We start from the raw sequence: 17,140 nt of genomic DNA, 5'->3' as shown, positions 1-17,140 counted from the left end.
CACTCAACTGCCCGCACGTGGTAGGCTTGGCACTTGGTGGGCTTCTGTAGATGTTCGTGAGAACGAAGGGGCTCCTGGATCCTGACTCGCTTAGGATAATTTATTCTATACTTACTGAATCTGCTAGTTCATTCACTACTTAGTCACCAGTCAATATCTCATATGCCAATGTTTCCCGCATTGGAGTAACACCATCTTGATTTTCGCTATGCCCTAGCCACTTGTACTGTTATTTTAAAAGTACTTTCTAATCAACTCACTTAAAAAAAATCTTAAATTCGTACTTTAGCCTTGCTTATGCCTTCAAAACATGGGTTTGAGTAGTGATACATTTTTCTAAAACATATAAATTGCAATTAAAAACAGAACTATCTGCCTACCATCTAAAATCTCAGGTACCAACAGTGGCTGTCACCCCACCATTTGGGACTCAGGACGTGTTTATCATGCTCTGATACCCTGGAGGGCTGGGTTACAGACAGCAGAAGCCCCAAATGAGTTGATTGCAGGTCTCCAGGTGGATCCACTATAAAACGGCCCCTCCAAGTGCTTTTAAGTTTCACACTAAATGGTGGAACAGAAGTTGAAGCTGTGTGATAAAAATTTAAAAAGCACTTTATGGATGCAGTGTGGCTAAAGATGCAGTAACAGGGAGATGCATCAGAGTTCCTTATCATAAGCTTCTGCAGTGGACAGGGACTTAGGACAAAGCTATAATACCACAGTGGAACCCAATGAGGATTAATATTGTTAAAAAACAAAATTCAGCTGAGTAAATTTGAGGATCTAATTGGCTTTATTTAACAATTCATGACTCTGGCAGCATCCCATTTAGCAGCCAGGAGCTTCAAGGAGCTCAACAAAATGGAAGGCTTTTATAGGCAGAAGGGGGTGGCAGCTAGGAATGAAGTAGATTGTTTCAGGCATGTCACCTTCCTTTGGAGAAAGGGGGTGTTTATCATGCAGATTACTTCACCAGAGCTGATCAGGTAATTCCAGATTAACTAGCTAAAGGTCATATTGCTGGGAGAAGCTGAAACTACAAGTAGGTTAGATATTAAGTCTTGGTTTGCTGATGTGGGTTTAGCACAAGTGAATCAATTTGGGGCCTGTTTCTTTTTTTTTTAACAATATGAAATAACACTGGTTGTACTTTTTTCTAATGAGTGAAAAGCAGTCATGTAAAGCTTGTAACAGTCTTGAAAATGGAGTGTTATCCTCAATCAACAGATCAGAATCTATGGGACACAAGTGAGGGGCTATGGTACATAGAATTCGAAGATGGTACCTAAGAGTCCCACCCTTTTTGCTATACACCCTGTGCAATCCCCTCCCTTCAACTGTGATTAAGTCTTGTAAATATGATGGACTGTCATTCTAACAATTGTCATGTTATATAGAAGATATTTTGCAGATCTAATTAATGTCCCTAATCACTTGACTTTGATTTACTAAAAAGGGAGATTATCCTGGGTAGGCCTGACCTAATCAGTAGAGGCCTTAAAAGAAGTTAGGAGAGATTTTTTTTTTTTTTTTTAAATTATTTTATTTATTTATTTATGGCTGTGTTAGGTCTTCATTTCTGCACGAGGGCTTTCTCTAGTTGCGGCAAGCGGGGGCCCCTCCTCATCGCGGTGCGCGGGCCTCTCACTATCGTGGCCTCTCTTGTTGCGGGGCACAGGCTCCAGACGCGCAGGCTCAGCAATTGTGGCTCACGGGCCTAGTTGCTCCGTGGCATGTGGGATCCTCCCAGACCAGGGCTCGAACCCGTGTCCCCTGCATTGGCAGGCAGATTCTCAACCACTGTGCCACCAGGGAAGCCCAGGAGAGATTTTTAATGGGAGAGATACTCTCCTGCTGGCCCTGAGGAGTCGATAATAACAACAGTGAACTGTCTATGATGGATCACTTGGTAAGGACCTGAGAGTGGTCTTTCATTGCTAAAATTGGTCCCGTGTTGTCAGTTGCCAAGAAAATGATACGTCAGTGAAATGGCTGCCAGGAAATGAATATTGTCAACACACTGAGGGAGTTTGGAAGATAATCTTTCCCCAGTTGAGCCTCCAGATGAGGATGCAGCTGGCTGGCATGTTGATTTCAGCCTGTGGGAGCCTGAGCCAAGAACCCAATTTAGTACATTTTGGACTCCTGACCCATGGCAACTGAGATAAGACATTTGTGTTGTTTTAAGCTGCTAGATTTCTGATAATTTGTTATGCAGCCATAGAAAACAAATACAGGAGCGATCTCCAAACTCAGCAAGTCATGGAGGAATTGTGTCTAGAAAAATCTGTGAAAAATGTGCTTTCCTTTACTGGTGGGGTTTTCACAGCTTTTAAAACACTTGCCAACACAATCTGACAAATGAAGGTGGGTGCACCAACAACCTGAAAACTGCCCCAAATATAGATTCATCTCCAGAAGAAAATGTATTGCTTAATAGGTTCCTCCCCTTACCTTGATACCAAGTAGCACTGATAAGGACATTTCTAAATGTCTTGCAAAGTTTATGTCTTTAGAATTTTGATGATGGTTGAGGTAAAACAATGCACAAAAAAAAATCAATGGGAATGATTTGGATCTATTTCTCTAGTGTGTATTCATTTCCACTAGATCCATATCTAATATAATATTTCATCTGTTTCTTTTGCTGTTTGGTTTGGCTTTTTCTTAAAGGTGAACTGAATTTCCCATGGGTCATAATGTGATACAGTTTTTTAATAATTGAAACAGTAAGGAAATGTATTTTTTACCAGAAGGAACTCTTTTCTTCTGAAATCACATTCTGGCCTAGGTTGCTAAGAAACCAGTTTTTCATTCAAGGCCGAAACCAATGCTTTGTCCTACCTTTAGTTCAGAAGTTCCTGAAAATAACTGTTATTTTTTTTTCTGACGTCTTGGAAAATGTCAACTAGTTAAGGTTACTTATGCATAATTGGACTGGCGTTGGTACTGAGAATAAAGCCCAAGGGCCACCATTGCCTTCTCTATGTGCTCACTTCTCCTCTTTCCCTGGTGGCCGGGCCTGCCATGCTCAGACTCTTCCAGACTAGTGGATAATTAGTATGTCTGGTTGCACAGTGGCCATCACTTCACAGTTATAACTCATCTGCACATATGTGTGATGAGGCCTTGTTTGTGTTACATAACTTATGGGCATTGTTGCAGGAGGGCGCTGGTGACACTGTAAGAAACTGCATCTGAATCTTGAATTGCACAAAGCAGTTTCTCCAACAGCAGTGTGATTTTGCTGGAGTGTCAGGGCAACATGTTGAGGGTATGAGAGGTTTGGGAGATCCCAAACTTGGGATTTCTTCAGATCCAGCAGGCCCTCATGACGTCACAGTATAATCACCTCTGACCTGAGGCAGGACTCGCCCAAAGAAGTGGTTAGACTTAGGATGCCACACTCACCAGGGCCTCTGTGTGGAACAGTGTCGGGGGGGCCTCATTCACATTGTTTTCCGCGCACAATGGTCTCTGGAATTGTGCCACCTGGGCCCTGATATTTTCTGAACACCCCCCACTGAGATGTCTCCTGGCTTTCTTTGCTGAGAATGCGTTCTTTCAAATGTAACTTCCACTAGCTTTCGTCAGGATGCTTGTTTTCACCAAGCCTCCCCTTCAGCTCTCTGTTGAGCGACTCTGCCATTCCAAACTTGCCAATATGAAACGATTTTGTCATTGCCTTTTTTGAGGCCAAGGAAACATAAGAACCACCTACAGAAAAGCGATGTACCCCATCTCAAGTCATCCTGGAAGGGGGTTCATGCTGGGGCAGGGTCTGAGCTGGGTGCTTGGTCCCAGGGAGGCCGGTCTGCCTCCTCACTCCAGGCCTGAGGCTTGTGCTCTAGACTCAGTGGCTTGGGGGGAGCTGCAGCAGGGCTGAAGGAGGGGAGTTGCCCCTGGCCACCTAAAGGCACCATTTTGCAGGTGGTGGGAAGTGGCCAGTTTCTGTAGCAGCCAGTGTCTGGAGTGGTGGCTGGAGCCCTGCAGCCTCAAGGGAACATATCTGAGTCCTGACCTTCACAGTTAGAGGAATCTTTTTTTTTTTTTAATTAATTAATTAATTTTTGGCTGTGTTGGGTCTTCGTTGCTATGCACGGGCTTTCTCTAGTTGCGGCGAGTGGGGGCTACTCTTTGTTGCGGTGCGCGGGCTTCTCATTGCGGTGGCTTCTCTTGTTGCGGAGCACAGACTTCTAGGTGCGCGGGCTTCAGTAGTTGTGGCATGCAGGCTCAGCAGTTGAGGCTTGCGGGCTCTAGAGCGCAGGCTCAGTAGTTGTGGCACACGGGCTTAGTTGCTCCGCAGCATGTGGGATCTTCCCAGACCAGGGCTCGAACCCGTGTCCCCTGCACTGGCAGGCGGATTCCTAACCACTGCGCCACCAAGGAAGTCCCAGTTAGAGGAATCTTGAGTCTCATCACGCTCCAACTGTGACCGTGGGTGTTTTAGCCAACTTCTGCACGGCTTCCTCCGTCTTTCCTGCAGTCTGAACGATTGTTTATCATACTAGGTTTAGAAGTGTTGAAAAGGTACCCGTTTAGAAGAAGGTGGTGGTGGGCCAATTGCTCCCCTCCCCCCAGCTCTGCCTCTGGGGAGTGGGTGGGAGGAGGGACTTTGGGGGGTGGGCAACCATTTCATTCACTTCGGCTGAAAGCAGAGTTGGTGACACTCCTCTCCAGGGCTCTAATGAAGAGCGTTAGGGCTGTGGATTCAGCAAAGTCTCAAGTTCTGCTGGCGCCTTTAAAGCAGCGCTCTGCACTGCAGTGTGCACACAAACCCCCTGGAGATGTCATTAAAATGCAGATTCTGACTAGTAGGTCTGGGGCCGGGCCTGAGAGCCTGCATTCCTAGCATGTTCCCATGTGATGCTGATGTGAGGAGGCAGTGGCTTCAGGTCAGCAGCAAACATCGCCCAGGACTTGGCAGAAATGCGAATGCTCGGGCCCGCCCAAACCTACTAAATCAGGCCCTCTGAGGGTGGCCCAGCAGTCTGTGGTTTAGCAAGTCCTTGGGGCGATTCTGATAGATACTAAATTTGAGAACCAGCGGTTTCTTCAGACTCCGTCTATTTGCCAGTTAGAGGACTAGCTCGTTGGGCTCTGTGCCCTCTCAGTTTGCTGCTTAGTGCGTTGTTTGCTCGTTTAATCACTGGGCGTATCTGTCTTCTTGTTCTTTGTCTTTATTCCTATCAGTAGGGTCTTTAGTGGCTACAAAAATGAACTATTAAGTGTGCATCTGCAGATGCTTTAGGACAGGCTTCATTTGGTACTAGCTGTGTGTCAAGTGTAATGGGCTGAGGGGCGGCGGGAGGTACAAAGAGATGGAAGAATCTGTCCATTAAACACACCATTGTAAAGCAATTATACTCCAATAAAGATGTTAAAAAAAAAAAAGGATATATGGATCAGAAAAAAAAACAAAACAGAAAAAACACCTCTAGTAGCTATAAGGTCTTGTTAAAACACAGGTTGCTGGGCCACACCCCTGGAGTTTCTGACTCAATAGGTCTGGGGTGGGCGCTGAGAATTTGCATTTTTAATAAATTCCCAGGCAATGCTGAGGCTGCAGGTCCAGGGATCTTTTTTTTTTTTTTTAATAAATTTATTTATTTATTTAATTTATTTTTGGCTGCATTGGGTCTTCGTTGCTGCGCGCAGGCCCTCTCTAAGTTGTGGCGAGCTGAGGTCTCTCATTGCGGTGGCCCCTCCCGCCGTGGAGCACGGGCTCTTAGGTGCGTGGGCTTCAGTTGTTGTGGCTCACGGGCTTAGTTGCTCCGCGGCATGTGGGATCCCCCCAGACCAGGGCTCGAACCCATGCCCCCAGCACCGGCAGACAGACCCCCCCAACCACTGTGCCACCAGGGAAGTCCCCGGGGATCTTTTTTTTTTTTTAATGTTTTTTTAAAAAAAATTTATTAATTTATTAATTTATTTTTGGCTGTGTTGGGTCTTCGTTTCTGTGCGAGGGCTTTCTCCAGTTGCGGCGAGCGGGGGCCACTCTTCATCGCGGTGCGCGGGCCTCTCACTATCGTGGCCTCTCTTGTTGCGGAGCACAAGCTCCAGACGCGCAGGTTCAGTAGTTGTGGCTCACAGGCCTAGCTGCTCCGCCACATGTGGGATCTTCCCAGACCAGGGCTCGAACCCGTGTCCCCTGCATTGGCAGGCGGATTCTCAACCACTGCGCCACCAGCGAAGCCCCCCAGGGATCATTTTTGAGCGCCACCTCTTTGGAGCAGCCATTCCCAAATGGCCATCTTCTTTTTTGCCTCCATCTTCTCTTGCAGGTAGGCTGGAGGGGAGGAGGAGAGGGCAGGAGGTGGACGCCGGGGACCCTCAGGCACAGGTGAGTGTGTGCATTTGTGCAGAAGCAAGTCCACTCCAGGGCCAGTCTTTAACCACCTTTATTTCAACAGGCGGTGCCAACAGGTAAGTGGCTCTACTAATACCACTGCAGGCCCCGGGGGAGAGTCTGCACATGCCTGCTTCTCCTTGGAGGTGGGGCTTCCACGGTGCTTTCCTTCTGAAGAAAGGCACCAACTTAGAACGTCACCCTTTATGCACGCACAAAACGGCTGCAGTTTAAAATATATGACACTGGGACGTGGTCCTCTCTCTATAAGTAGATTCCTGACTGGCTGCACCATTCATGGCCAGGTGGGTTTTGATCTGTGGCACTGGTTCTCAACACTGCCACACAAGCTGAAAAGAAATGATGCCATGTCCCTCCCCAGACAGATTAAATCAGTATTTGGGGAGGTGGGGTCTGGACCAGAATTAGGAGGAGAATCACTGCTCCATCATAGGCTGAGTGCTGTGCACGGGGCTGGGGTGGGGAACCGGGGTGTCTATTAGCATCTCTCCAGGACCTGGCCTTAAGCGAGAACTTTCTGTGGGAAACAGATCTGGGATTCAGAGACGGAGGGAGCACCCCGACCTCTGTCCCTGCAATAACTGCCCTAAAGTATCTGCTCATTGCTTTGAAAGTAGTGACTTATTTGACTTTTATGTGAAAGCAGAATAAAATACCACGTCAAAGTAGAGTCATGGCTTTAAAAAGCCATGGGTTTTACAAAGAAACTGCGGGGCCCCAGAGTCATACACTGCTAAGTGCTGTATGATGGAAGGTCATGAGTGTAAGACCTGTGTCATCTTATTAAACATGAGCATTATTACATAGTGCTTGGGCTTTGGAGATATATTAAGAAACTAAATGAAGAGACTTGCCCTTGCCAAGTAAAATATAGCTCTGTTTCGTGTAGTTACCATGTTTAATGTGGAATATCTATATTTCATACAGATATCTGGAATTCATATAATGTAGAAATAAGTGCCCCTGTAATTGAATTGGAGGATAAAACAGTACCTTTAGAATTCTGGTTATTTTCTCTATTCTTCGCAGGGCTAGAACAACACATAGGTATTAAGGCTGAGGAGATGGCTTTTCCATGATGCCGCAGACCCTGGTTCCCACTACGGGGTGATTCCCTTCAGGTAATAAACCCATTTAATTCCAGTGTCGCTGCCTTCGCCGGGAGGGCAGGCTACAATCAGCTTGCTGGTGATGGGCGTTTTGCTGCCTGATGGGTTTCCTCCAAAGTAGACCGTGATGTTGTTGATCTTCTTGGGCTTCACGGAGTCTACGGCGCGGACGGAGAAGGCCGGGTTCTCCACCGTGCAGGAGAAGGAGACCGGGTGGTAGAAGACGTTCTTGAAGGGGATGACTATGCTGTACCCGGCTCGGATCAGGAAGGGGCCTTGCGGCTTTGGGGGCAGGGCCACTCCGAAGAGGGGGATGAGGTACTCGCCGCCCACGAGCGATGACAGGCTCAGGATGCCCTTGCTCTCGCCCAGGCAGCTGGGCTCGAAGTACACCTCCACACTCACCTCGGTGCCGCCCTGCACCCCGGGGGCCGCGTAGATGACCTTTTCCGTGTGGAAGTCTGGACAGTCGGTCTGAAAGGGGAACAAACGCACTCGGCTCACCCAGGACCCTGAAGAGCAAACCAGCAGTTCAGGTCCGTCCCCAGCCCCACACCCTCCGACATGAGCAACGTACGCTTGTGTGAGGACAGGCAGGTCATACAAAAGCTGTGCCCTTAAAACTCCCTTGAAGAGTAGGTGTTACTAGTCTATCCCTGTTTTACTACAAAGAAACCAAGGCCAAGAGATGTTAAATAGACACCTAGCGGGATGAGATGGGTGGCGGTCCTGGGTGCTGCTCCCCCGTATCCCGTGCTTCTTTCCTTCCACTGCACCTGGAGGAGCGGAGATTCTGGCTCCTCGTGGACGGGTGGGACTAGTTCTGGAGGGTAGTTGAGGGTAGAAGTGCAAGGCGTCCCTTCCACACTAGAGCATTTATTTGCCAGAGCAAGTCCCTCTGGGGTCTTTTCACCCCTCTGCTGCTATGACTGGAAACATCTGAGATAGTGGTTGCCCCTCAGCCTGGATCCCCGAGTGGCTGTGAAGAGCAGAGTCCCCTGCTGACCCTCCCTGGATAGAGAAGCACGAACGGGAGGCAAACCTTTTTTGTTTTAAGCCGCTGAGATATTGGGGCTGTTTGTTACTACAGAATAACCAGGCTTCTCCTGACGGATGGGGATGATCAAGAGCCTATGCCTCTTTAAAAGTCGTGACTCACTACGTTGTACACCAGAAACTTATAAAATACTGTACATCAACTATACCTCAGTTAAAAATAGAGCCTATGCCTTGTGACCATGGCCATGGGACTCTGATGTTAACCGGGCACACGGCCACCCAGTGCAAGGCTACACTCCTAGCTCCCCTTGTTGCTGGGTGTGGTCAGATGAAGTTTTCTTCAATGGAATGTGAGTGGAAGTGATGTATGCAGCTTCCCCGTTTTCCCCAGGTAGCTGGCTGCAATGTGGATGTCACAGTAAACCATCTTGGTCCGTGTGGACCGAAGCGACTCCCTATAGAGGCAAGAGCATCAGGAAAGAAGGGTCTGGGTGCCTGATGTCATGGAGCTGCCATTCCAGCCCAAGCTGCTTATGCCCACACTGCTATTTGAGAGGGGAATAAACTACTATTTTGTTGGTTTGCGGGGCTTTCTGTTTCAGTAGTTAAACCTATATTCACACTGATTTAATAGGTAACATATATGGAACACTTACTATGGGCCAGGATTAGTTTTATACACCTATTTAAAAATCCTGACAGCTATCCTGTGAGAGTGTTAGTAAATTATTCATACAAAGAGTAAACGGTGAAGCCAGGATTCAAATCCAGGTCTGCTGGATTCCACAGTCGATGCTCATGACCACTAAGCTCTATTGTCTCACTGTACTGACCACTGAGTATGTTGTGGGAAGCAAAACTCCCCCTACCCCAACCCCAGCTTGTTACGCTAGAAAGTCTGTGAGGAAGAACCCAGGCCTGGTACTCTTTGTTTCTAGCTGGGAGTTTCCAACTAGATAAAGCACCTGAGTCTGAGTTTCACATTTCTGCACCCCCCGCGTCCCCCTCCCATTAGTTTGGAGCCCAGACTTCTGGAAAGCGAAGGGCAGAGGGTGAGGCAGGGGCTGCTCACCCTGCAGTAGTATTCTGTCTTCTGCCGGGCATAATTGGTGAACTTGGCAAAGATGCTCTGGCCACTGCCAAGAACAGCCTGGAAGTGGACAGGCTTTTCAGGCAGTGCTGGCGTGGTCTTCAAACTGAGCTCATATGGGTAGTAACCCAAATCACTGTTGTGCAGTGTTAGTTTCCCGAAGGTTTCTCCAGCTTTCAAGGGCTGGAATTCAAATGAGAATGTGCCCTGCAAGAGAAGACAAAGGCTCCTGTGATGCTGAACGTCTGACCCATCCTCTGCCCCCGGGTGACCTCACAGCAGGCTGGTAGCAGATGCTCATACTGATCTTGAGCCTGGGGAACCTCTGTCCAAACCAGCCCACTTTTCCTCCTCTGGACCCCTTCTACCTTTCCCTAGTCTGCGTATTTCTGTATCTGGAATCTCTTTGAATCTAACAATAGGTACTGGATCCTCTCTTGAGAAGCATAATTACGGAGATGGGGCGGGTGGGCTGGAGGGGCAGGAGGGCTGAAGGCCAGGCAGTTCTTTCTTTGCTCATAGCCAATCTCTGAACAGTTTCCTGGGTTCTATCATCATTTGGGGGAGGCTTTCTCCTTCCTCTATTATCATCCAAAGCAAAACAAAACAAGAACCAAGGAGTACTGCTTATAATAGCAAAACAAGGGAAACAATTCAAATGCATTAGCAGTAAGAGATTGGGTAAATAAAGTATTCTTTATTCACCTCAGTGGAATATTATGTAGCCATTACAAAGGAAGAGGCAAAGCTCTAAGCATTGAAATAAAAGGTGTTGGTAATATTTTAAGTGGGAGAAAGAAGGTTCTAGAAATGTATATAAAGCTCTAGAAATGTATATGAGCTTATTTTTGTGGAGAAGATTATGTCTATATATGTACAGAAAAGAGACAAGGGTATGTCGAATTGTTACCAGTAGTTATCTTAGGGTGGGGGAAATGGGACTGTGGGGACTTTTACTTTCTATTTCATGTACTTTTGTAGGGTTAAAATTTTGTTTTTATCATGAGTGGGTATTGTTGTTTTTTTTTTTAAAAACTACTTCTGGGCTTCCCTGGTGGCGCAGTGGTTGAGAATCTGCCTGCCAATGCAGGGGACACGGGTTCGAGCCCTGGTCCGGGAAGATCCCACATGCCACGGAGCAACTAGGCCCGTGAGCCACAATTACTGAGTCTGCGCGTCTGGAGCTTGTGCTCCGCAACGAGAGGCCGCGATAGTGAGAGGCCCGCGCACCGCGATGAAGAGTGGCCCCCGCTTGCCGCAACTAGAGAAAGCCCTCGCACAGAAATGAAAACCCAACACAGCCATAAATAAATAAATAAATAAATGGATCATCAAAAAAACTACTTCTGGGCTTCCCTGGTGGCGCAGTGGTTAAGAATCCGCCTGCCAATGCAGGGGACATGGTTTGAGCCCTGGTCTGGGAAGATCCCACATGCCACGGAGCAGCTAAGCCCGTGAGCCATAACTACTGAAGCCCTTGTACCTACAGCCCGTGCTCCACAACAAGAGAAGCCACCGCGATGAGAAGCCTGTGCACTGCAACGAAGAGTAGTCCCTGCTCGCCACAACTAGAGAAAGCCCGCACGCAGCAACAAAGACCCAACACAGCCAAAAATAAAATTTATTAAAAAGAAAACTACTTCTTACTAAACAATAAAATAAAGAGGATATCACTAAAATTATTGTAGATGTTTAACAGAGAATACAGTACAAAAATTTACATGATCTTACCACAATTAAAAAAATTTGGATGAAAATGGACAAATGTATAAACAAATATAAATTACAGAAACAGACTCAAAAAGATAAAGAAAACCCATATAGTCCTATAACCATTAAAGATATTTAATCAATAGTAAAAAAAAAATTTCCCTTAACAAAATTCCAGATCACAAAGCTTTACTTTTAAGTTCTACCAATCTAATATTCCACAAGTTCTTCCAGAGAAAAGAAAAAGAGGAAACCTACCTCAACTAACATAATCTTGACATCAGAATCCAAAAAGGAGAAAGGAAAATTGGATGCCAGTTTCCCTACTGAACATATATACAAAATGTCTAATAAAAATGTTATCCAACTGATCCAGCAACATATAAAAAAGAGAATACTACATGACTAAGTTGGGCTTATTCCGTGAATGAATTGGTTTAACGCTGGAAAAACCAATCAGTTGCCACATTAACAAACTAAAAGGAAAACAATCAAATGAGCATCTCAATAGATGCAGTAAAAGTATTTGATAAAACTCAACATCCATTCATAGTGTTTTTAAAAAAGCTCTTAGCAAACTAGGAATAGGAGATATCCTTAATCTGATAAAGGGTACCTATAAGAAACCCAAAACAAACATCATAATAAATGGTGAAACTTTGAAAGCTTTCCCTTCAAGATCAGGAGCAAGACAATGCCTTCTGTTGCCTTTCTGGTCACCATTGTTCTGGAGGTCCTAGATAGCCCTATAATGCATGAAAAAGTACTTAAAGGAAAAGGTTTAGAACGGAAGAAACAAAATTGTAATTACTTACAGATGATATGATTGTACATGTACAAAATACAAGAATCTACAATTTAAATTATTATTAAGTGAATTTTATTTATAAGATGTTTGGGTAAAAGGTGATATACAAAAATCAGTTATATTTCTAAATGATTGCAACAAATATTTAGAATATGAAATTTTAAAAAGATGCTATTTATAATAGCATCAAAATATACAAAACCTAGAAATAAATCTAACAAAAGACGAGTAAAGCCTCTACATAGAAAACAAAAAAACATATTATTGAGAGAAATTAAAGAAGGCTTAATGGAGATTTGCTCATGGGTTGGAAATCTCAATACTATAAAGATTCAAATTCTCCCCTATGACAGACAGGCTCCAAGATTGCCCCCAGTAACCCCCACTTCCTGGTATTCACACCCTTGTATAGTCCTCTCCCACACTGAACCAGGTTGGTCTATGTGACCACAAGTATGTGGCAGAAGAGATGGCGTGTCACTTCTGAGATTAAGAGGAAAAGACTGTGGTTTCTGTCTTGTGCACCCTCTTTCTTCTTTGCTGCCTCACATTATTTTATTTTTTTTATTTTTTATTTTTTTGGCTGTGTTGGGTCTTCGTTGCTGCCTGCTGGCTATTCTTGAGTTGCGGCGAGCGGGGGCTACTCTTTGTTGCGGTGCACGGGCTTATTGCGGTGGCTTCTCTTGCTGCAGAGCACGGGCTCTAGGCATGCAGGCTTCAGTAGTTGTGGTACGCGGGCTCAGTAGTTGTGGCGCATGGGCCTAGTCGCTCCGTGGCATGTGGGATCTTCCCGGCCCAGGATCAAACCCATGTCCCCTGCATTGGCAGGCGGATTCTTAACCACTGCGCCACCAGGGAAGTCCCCTCACTTTCTTTCAGATCGCTCACTCTAAGGTACGTGAGCTGCCTCGTTGAAAGCAGCTCGCGGGAGAGGCCACATGGTGAGGAACTGAAGCCTCCAGCTAACAGCCAGCAAGGAACTAGGCCTTTTCCAACAACCAACCACGTGAGTGAGTTTGGAAGCAGATTATCCAGCCCCAGTCAAGCCTAGGGATGCCTAGAGTCCTGGCTGACAACTGACATCCTCATGAAAGCTCCTGAGCCAAAACCACCTGGTTAGGCGGCTGCTCTTAGATTTCTGATCCTCAGAAACTGTGTAGGTAATAAATGTCTGTTGTTTTAAGTTGCTGAGTTTTGGAATAATTTGTTGTGGATCAACAGAAAACTTATACATTCTTTTTTTTTTTTTTCCTTCCGCACCACGCAGCTTGTGGGATCTTAATTCCCCGACCAGGGATTGAACCCAGGCCTTTGACAGTGAAAGTGTGGCGTCTTAACCACTGGACCACCAGGGAATACCCCAGAAAACTTATACATTCTTAAAATAATCTATAGACTTAATTTAATCCCAATCAATATCCCAACAGAGTTTTTTTTTTTTTTTTAAGGAACTTGACAAGCTGATTTAAAAATATATATGGAAATGCAAAGGGCCAAAAATGCAATGCTATTCTTGCCAAGGTACTCTTGAAAAAAAAGAATATAAGAGATTATTAAGTCTTAATATAAAGCTAGAGTGACTGCTTGCTTGGCCATATATCAAACTATACTATAAAACTGTAATAATTAGGATGCCGTGGCATTGGTACAAGTTCAGAAACTGAGTCATTATTATATTATAGGAAACCTAGAACAGATCCATGCATATATGGACACTTGATTTATTTCACAAATGGCCGTGTAAATCAGTGCGGAAAAGACGGTCTTTGTAGTAACACAGTCTGAGATGATTTATATTCACTTGGAGAAAAAGGAAACATGACTCTTGCCTCACGTCATACATTAAAACCAGTTCCAGGTTTTGAGCAAGATGATAGCAGCAGCCGCTGCACAGTCTTCCCAAATCCCCCACAAAACACTCAGACCAACCAGCTTAACGACAACATCTGTAACATAACTAAGTGAAAAGATAAGCTACCAACTCCAAAAGATGGGTGAGTAGGGCTGATTACTCACAGCCATGAGACTGGTGTGAGTAAGCCACTGTCTGGGAGGAGTGGGAGAGAGAGCAAAGGAACATCAGTCTGAGAGCCAGAGAATCACCCTAGATTGAGGGTCCCACTCAACCTGGGAAACTTGACAGGACAACTGACAACAGCAGCCTAAGCTGGAAGGATGATCTCAGGCTCTAGTTTATCACTAACTGCAAACATGTCACAATAAGATTGGGTGACGTGGGGCAGCTTAAAACCAAGTTACTTAAACTCCCTTCTAAGACAAAACCTTGTGCCAAGAGAAACCTCTGAGAGTAGAATCTATTTGACTGTGACTGAGACACTGAAGGCGAAGGAAAGATAAAGCTCAGATAAAGGTGGGGAGAAAAAAGAAAAAAACCCCTAAAAAGTACAAAGCTGTATTTTAAAAAATATTTGTGGTAACAACAGGAGAATCTTAGTTATGTGAAGCTACAAAAGGTATCCAGGGCTACCTTTTCCTTCTAAAAGCATGGAAAAAGTTAGAATGAACAACAGAAAAGGAATAAAAAAGGTGAATGATGAGCAGAATAATATTGCTATAGACAATGAAGACATGCCAGGAAGAGATCACTACAAAACAGAGAAAAAGAAAACATAGAACAGATAAGAGAAACAGAAAGTACAGTTTTGCATGTACACCTGAATACATCACTATTTACACTCAATATAAATGGTGTGAATGCTGAAGTGAAAAGGAAGCCTTGCTAGACTGGGTTAAAAAACCAAATCCATCTCATCTGTACACTGTTTATAAGAGACACGTTTAGATTATATGGATAGAAAAAGATTGAAAGTGTGATGATTAAAAAAAACCCACACCATGCAAATGCTAACCAAAAGAAACCTATATTAATATTAGACAAAATAGATTTTAAGGCAAAAAGTGTTACTAGAGACAAAGAAGATCACTTTATAATGAAAAGAGTTTCAAGTCACCAGAAAGATATTATAATTTTTATTTAACTAGTAATATAGCTTCAAAGTATATACATAAAGCAAAACATGACAGAACTGCAAAGATAAACAGACAGATCCACAATCATAGTAGTATATGTTAATATACTCTCCTAAAACTGATCAAACAAGCAGACAAAACTATCAGTTAGGCTAAAGAAAACTGAACAACAAAACAGCAAATACATTCTTTTCAAAAAGAGGTGGAGGATTTTAAAAAAAGACGATATTGGGCCATAGAGCATGTCTAAAAAAATTCTAGAGTACTGAAATAATATGGAATATATTCTCTGACCACAAAATAATTTTAAAACGTGGTAACTAGAAAAATCCACATCTTTGGAAATTAAGAAACTTCTAATAAACCAGGAGTCAAAAAAGAAGTATTAATCATAGTGAAAATTAGAACACTTTTGAACTTAATGATAAAAAATACTACATATAAATATAAAAACTTGTATGCTGCAGCTAAAGCAGTACTTAGAGGGAGATTTATAATCTTAAGTGCATATATTAGAAAATAAAGAAGACTACAAGTTAATTCCCTAAGCGTTTATCTTTGAAATTAGTTAAAGCAACACTAACCCAAAGGAAGCAGAAGGAAGGGAATAACAAAGATAAGAGTGGAAATCAATCAACTAGAAAGCAACCATACAATAGAGCGTAACAACAAAGCCCAAAGATGCTTTTTTGGAAAAAAAAAAAAAAAAAAAGTTGAGAAACCTCTAGCAAGGTTGATCAAGAAACAAAGAGAGAAGGCACAATGACCAATATTAGAAATGAAAAGGGGACGTCACATAAAAAAGGTAATAAGATTCGTGCTGTGAGACCTAAAGTTCTTATGAGGTGGTCTAAAATGAAAAAACATGTCAGCTGGGCCTCTGGTAGCTCCCTGTGTGCTAAATGTGTCAGTGACAGGATCAAACATGCTCTCCTTATTGAGAAGAAAATCGTTGAGAAAGTATTGAAGGCAAAAGCACAGAGTCAGAAAGCTAAATTAAAAATGAAGCTTTTTTTTGACAGTCTCTTCAATAAGTGGTGCTGGGAAAACTGGACAGCTACATGTAAAAGAATGAGATCAGAACACCTCCTAACACCATACACAAAAATAAACTCAAAATAGATTAAAGACCTAAAAGTAAGGCTGGACACTATAAAACTCTTAGAGGAAAACACAGGCAGAACACTCTTTGACATAAATCACAGCAAGATCTTTTCTGACCCACCTCCTAGAGTAGTGAAAATAAAAACAAAAATAAACAAATGGGACCTAATTAAACTTAAAAGCTTTTGCACAGCAAAGGAAACCATAAACAAAACGAGAAGACAACCCTCAGAATGGGAGAAAATATTTGCAAGCAAAGCAACCAACAAGGGATTAATCTCCAAAATATACAAACAGCTCATGCAGCACAATATCAAGAAAAACAAACAACTCAATCGAAGAATGGGTGGAAGACCTAAATAGACATTTCTCCAAAGAAGACATACAGATGGCCAACAAACACACAAAAAGATGCTCAACATCACTAATTATTAGAGAAATCCAAATCACAACTACAATGAGGTATCACCTCACGCCAGTCAGAATGGCCATTATCAAACACTCTACAAACAATAAATGCTGGAGAGGGTGTGGAGAAAAGGGAACCCTCTTGCACTGTTGGTGGGAATGTAAATTGATACAGCCACTATGGAGAACAGTATGGAGGTTCCTTAAAAAACTAAAAATAGCGCTACCATATGATCCAGCAATCCCACTCCTAGGCATATACCCAGCGAAAACCATTCAAAAAGACACATGCACCCCAATGTGCATTGCAGCACTATTAACAATAGCCAGGACATGGAAGCAACCTAAATGTCCATCAACAGAAGAATGGATAAAGAAGATGTGGTACATATATACAATTGAATATTACTCAGCCATAAAAAGGAACGGAATTGTGCAATTTGCAGAGACATGGATGGACCTAGAGAATGAGTGAAGTAAGTCAGAAAGAGGAAAACAAATATCGTATAATATCACTTATTTGTGGAATCTGGAAAAATGATACAGAT

General features: G+C 43.8%; 1 protein-coding gene across 1 annotated transcript in view; it reads right to left on the bottom strand.

Moving 5' to 3' along the window:
- Positions 1 to 7,293: 7,293 nt before the first annotated feature.
- Positions 7,294 to 17,140, bottom strand: part of HYDIN (HYDIN axonemal central pair apparatus protein) — a 432,518-nt gene continuing 422,671 nt past the window's right edge. The window contains 2 exon segments of the mRNA XM_036834209.1: positions 7,294 to 7,956; positions 9,554 to 9,778. Coding sequence (XP_036690104.1) covers positions 7,474 to 7,956; positions 9,554 to 9,778 — 708 coding nt within the window. The 3' untranslated portion in view covers positions 7,294 to 7,473.

The sequence above is a fragment of the Balaenoptera musculus genome, chromosome 19 (genome assembly GCF_009873245.2).
Source record: "Balaenoptera musculus isolate JJ_BM4_2016_0621 chromosome 19, mBalMus1.pri.v3, whole genome shotgun sequence".
Classification (NCBI taxonomy): domain Eukaryota; kingdom Metazoa; phylum Chordata; class Mammalia; order Artiodactyla; family Balaenopteridae; genus Balaenoptera; species Balaenoptera musculus.
The sequence above is the reverse complement of the archived record's forward strand: the minus strand, read 5'-3'. Positions and strand labels throughout refer to the sequence as shown.